Source organism: Arachis ipaensis, chromosome B06 (genome assembly GCF_000816755.2).
Source record: "Arachis ipaensis cultivar K30076 chromosome B06, Araip1.1, whole genome shotgun sequence".
Classification (NCBI taxonomy): Eukaryota; Viridiplantae; Streptophyta; class Magnoliopsida; order Fabales; family Fabaceae; genus Arachis; species Arachis ipaensis.
The window spans coordinates 119,180,886-119,184,957 of NC_029790.2; the positions used below are offsets into that span (position 1 = coordinate 119,180,886).

Below are 4,072 nucleotides of genomic sequence, written 5' to 3' on the forward strand. Positions count from 1 at the left end.
CTACAAAAAAAAAAAAAAACACTAAAATTTACGGCTAAACTAAAGCCTCAGGTGCACAAAAGTTGGTTCAAGCTTACCGTTATTGAACCAAAAAGTTATTGCATCAAAACAGATAAGTGAAGAAAAATGTGATATCCATAACCCCTTTTTCAGTTTTCATTAACTCCACAGCCCACCTTTTTTATGAGCCTAACTTGTGGGAGTTTTTTACTCATCTGGCATCTCTCTATTTAAGGTGCTACTACATACAATCTCACCCAAAAAACACAAACAGAAATAGAGAATCTAATTACCCTTTTCTCTTTCCTACTCATAAGCTCCACATCATGCCAAATAACATTCACATGTCTTTGTTTCTTCTGAAAAAGATAAAAATTATTCACAACTTTTCTTGCTTCATCTTCATGTTGGTTCTCCACTAACACCCTTAGCTACCTGCCCCCTCTCATCTTCATTCGTTCTTACTAATCTGCTAAGTTTATTTTTTATTATTTATCTTTTTTCTCTGAAAGCAAAGTTATAAGCTGCTGGTGCTGGTGCTGTAAATTGTCAATCAAATTTCTCCAAAATTTGGTGCCATGAATCCCATAACACTCTTGGTTATTCTTCTACCTTTGTTTGCACAGTTCTTGGGAGTTGAGCCTTCAAGGCCCAAGCTTCCAGGAAAATCAAGGTCATCAGTGAAGTCACTAACCTCCCAAATCAGTGTTATGGGTTTTGTTTATTGTGATATGTGTTCTAACAACACCTTTTCCAGACACAGCTACTTCTTATCAGGTATAACCAAAACCTTTCACTTGCATTCTTTTTTTCCAGTTTTCTTTTTGACTTACTAAACCTTAGAGCAAAGATTTAGTTATTTTAGTGTGACCTTTGTGTGTGACTATGATTTCAATAACAATGTTAATGTATTAGTAGTGTATTTGTTAGATAGATATTAACTACTATCTGGTTAAACTTTGATAGAAATTACTACCATTATCATCATTTAGTAATTAGTGAATATGACACCTTTTTTTTTTATATATTTCTTTTAGTTTATGTATATATTTTAATTCTCCGAAGAGAATTGTCTTTATGTGACCTCAAGGTTACGAGTTCAAGTAGTGAAAACAGCTATTGATGTAATTATCAAGTTAGGCTGTGACACCCTTTGAGTGCGGCCCCTTTTTTAAACCTGGGTTAAGGCAGGATGTTTGTGCATTGGGCTGTCTTTTTTATATATTTTAATTCTGTGAATAGAAGAATAAAAGTGAGAATGGCAGGTGCTGAGGTGAAAATAGATTGCATGTTCAAAGCAGTGTCATCAAAGACAGAGGAACAGGTTTCAGTCTCAGCAAACAGAACAACAAACAAGTATGGTCTTTATAGGTTGGAAATCCCTTCTGTTGAAGGTGTGAAATGTGCACAAGACTCTGAAGTTTTTGTGTCTAATTGCAAGGCAACTTTGATTGGAAGCTCAACCTCTTCATGCAATGTTCCTGGTTACAGAACCACTTCTGATCAGATTTCAATCAAAGCTAAGAGATCCAATCTCTGCATATATAGCCTCAATGCTTTGAATTTCAGACCTTCCAAGAGGGACATCAATTTGTGTGGTCATTAATTAATTAATATATTATATAGTATTCTCCAAGATTTGGTGTTACACAAGTAGAAAAGCCTAGTAATATATTTGACTACTTGTGTAATGCAATTTCCAAGAAACTAAAGTTTCATCATGTGTTCTTTATTTCTTCTTTTTTTTTTTTCTCTCTCTCCCTCTCTCTCTTTTGATTGTTTTAATGCATTTTATTTGTTTGGTTATGAAGCAATTTACACTATTTTCTTATAATAATTTTGTGCTTAAAGCATATCATGCATGAAGATTTAGTTGTAGACAATAATTTGAAAGGAGAAGGCCAGAAGGGTAACCCTGTTAAATTTAGACATATATATGAAACTTGAATTTAACTTTAATGTACTATTTATATAAAATAATTTTATACATGTATCTAATTATATAAGTTATAATGTTACGTCAATAAAAATAATTACCTTTTTTATATTGATTGCATGTAAAATAATTTTACTATTAGTCTATCAAAATTAAACTCTTTAAACTTATCTCGTGTGAAATTGTAAAAGCAAAAGTATAAATAATTTTTGGTTAATGTTGTGGTATATTATTTTCCCAAATAAAAAATAGACATTTAGCAAAATAATCTGGAAGATCTTTAATACTGTACACACAAGTTCAATTGGACATGAATTATTTTCCAAAGAATTATCTAAATATCAGAATGTTTGGTCCATTATAGAAGGACCCTTTGAGCATGATGCAAATTGGCATCTGATGACAAAAGAGTATGTCAGATAATCATCACAAATTGTCTCTCTGGTCCTTTTATTTGATCGACAGTAGAAGGTTTCTGCCACTAAAAGGTTGTTCCTGGTTTGCATCAATAGGCAATAGCTCACAATTTCTGCAAGTAGGTTGGTGTGGTTTAATCAATTAAATAAGAACAGTTAAAGGAAGTAAAGTAAACTAACTGTTAAATTGGCAAGATAAGAAGTGGTAGTTTTAAAATAAGGATTTCCTATAAATATGATCCTCATTGTGTGTTTTTCATTTATGGTGATGGCAAAATAAAAGAATAAAATGTGGAGCAATTGCACAAACCTTGAACTAATTGAGTAGAAATTCTAACAAGTACAGATAATTAGTTGAGTTATACTGTTCATGTGTTGGGCATGATGGGAATAGCTCAGAACCCTATCTTTAGAATGAAAAATCCGTCTAATTAGTCAGTGTAGTCCCTTTAAATGGGAGAATGGATCCTCTCAATTTTTTTTAACAATTGAAAGAGTAAAGTGTAATCTCTCACCATTAATTTTGTAAGTGGGATTAATAATAAATATGAGAGAGAGAACAATGAAGAGTTAGAGATCACACTTTACACCCTCAATTTTTTTGTAAAGAGAATCTATTCCCAATAAATGGAGCTCAAATTTGCGATGGATTAATTTTTAGTTTGTCGGACTGAAAAATATTGTGATAACAAAAACAATCTAACCCGTTGCACTCAATCCATTTAAGGGCCTTATTTTTTTTGGACCTGTATTTTTTATTTCCATTTGTCTTAAAAGAAGGAAAAAAGTTAAAAAATGTGTTGGACCAGTTTTATCACTTGTTATGTCCAACCGTATTTGGGCCCTATAATTTTCGAACATGATTTGAACATTGAGTTAGATTTCTAAAATAAGAAAAATGAAGCAATTTTGAAAAGAGAATGGTGTTTTAAAATTTTAAGCGTTTGGTCCTGTTTCTGTGTCAAATCTCAAATGCTCCATAAAAATCTCGAAATCATTGTTCCCTCTTAAAAAGCTGGAAGTAGCTGCAATTTATATTGTACATAGGAAGCAAAGGAGCACATGCTTCTATGCTAAAGTCGTACTTACTAATTAATGAATGAACTTTGAAGAATAAATTTACATAGCCAGAGGAAGGGTGGTTTGAATTAAGGTCATTTTTAATGTTTAAAATAATTTATGGTTATTATTGAATTGTTTTTTTATTTATTAAATATGTGTGAAAGTAATAAAAATAAAATTTGTTGAAATGACAATAGGTTACTTATAATTTAATTAATGTTATAAAATAACTAAATAAATAAATAAGGAAGAGGTAACAAGTATAAAAATATAAAGAGAGAGAAAGAAGTATTGCAACATAAAGAGAGAGAGAGAATTGTTTATTGTTTTTTGTGTGTATATTGCATGAGGATTAGTCTCTTATTTATAGGCATACAAAAGGTAACATTTTCAACCTTCATTCAATTCAATTTCTCTTAAGAATAGACATTCACCTATTCAATCTTATCACAATACTCCCCCTTGGATGTCCATTTAGGATTATGCCTCGTTTAAACCTTACTAAAGAAAATCCAATGGAAAAAACTTTAGTGAAGGAAAAAGAGTACAATATCCTTTGTGATGGGAACTGCCTCATTAAAAACCTTGTCAAGAAAAACCCAATGGGAAAAAAACCTGACCAAGGAAAAAAGAGTACAGTCTCCCCCTCTTGCCGACA

At 31.5% G+C, this 4,072-nt stretch overlaps 1 protein-coding gene across 1 annotated transcript; it reads left to right on the top strand.

The window, feature by feature from the left end:
* LOC107604994 lies at positions 257-1,806 on the top strand. The gene is made up of 2 exons (XM_016306726.2): positions 257-777; positions 1,266-1,806. The coding sequence occupies exons 1-2, from the start codon at positions 579-581 to the stop codon at positions 1,604-1,606; spliced, it is 540 nt and encodes a 179-aa protein (XP_016162212.1). The 5' UTR covers positions 257-578; the 3' UTR covers positions 1,607-1,806.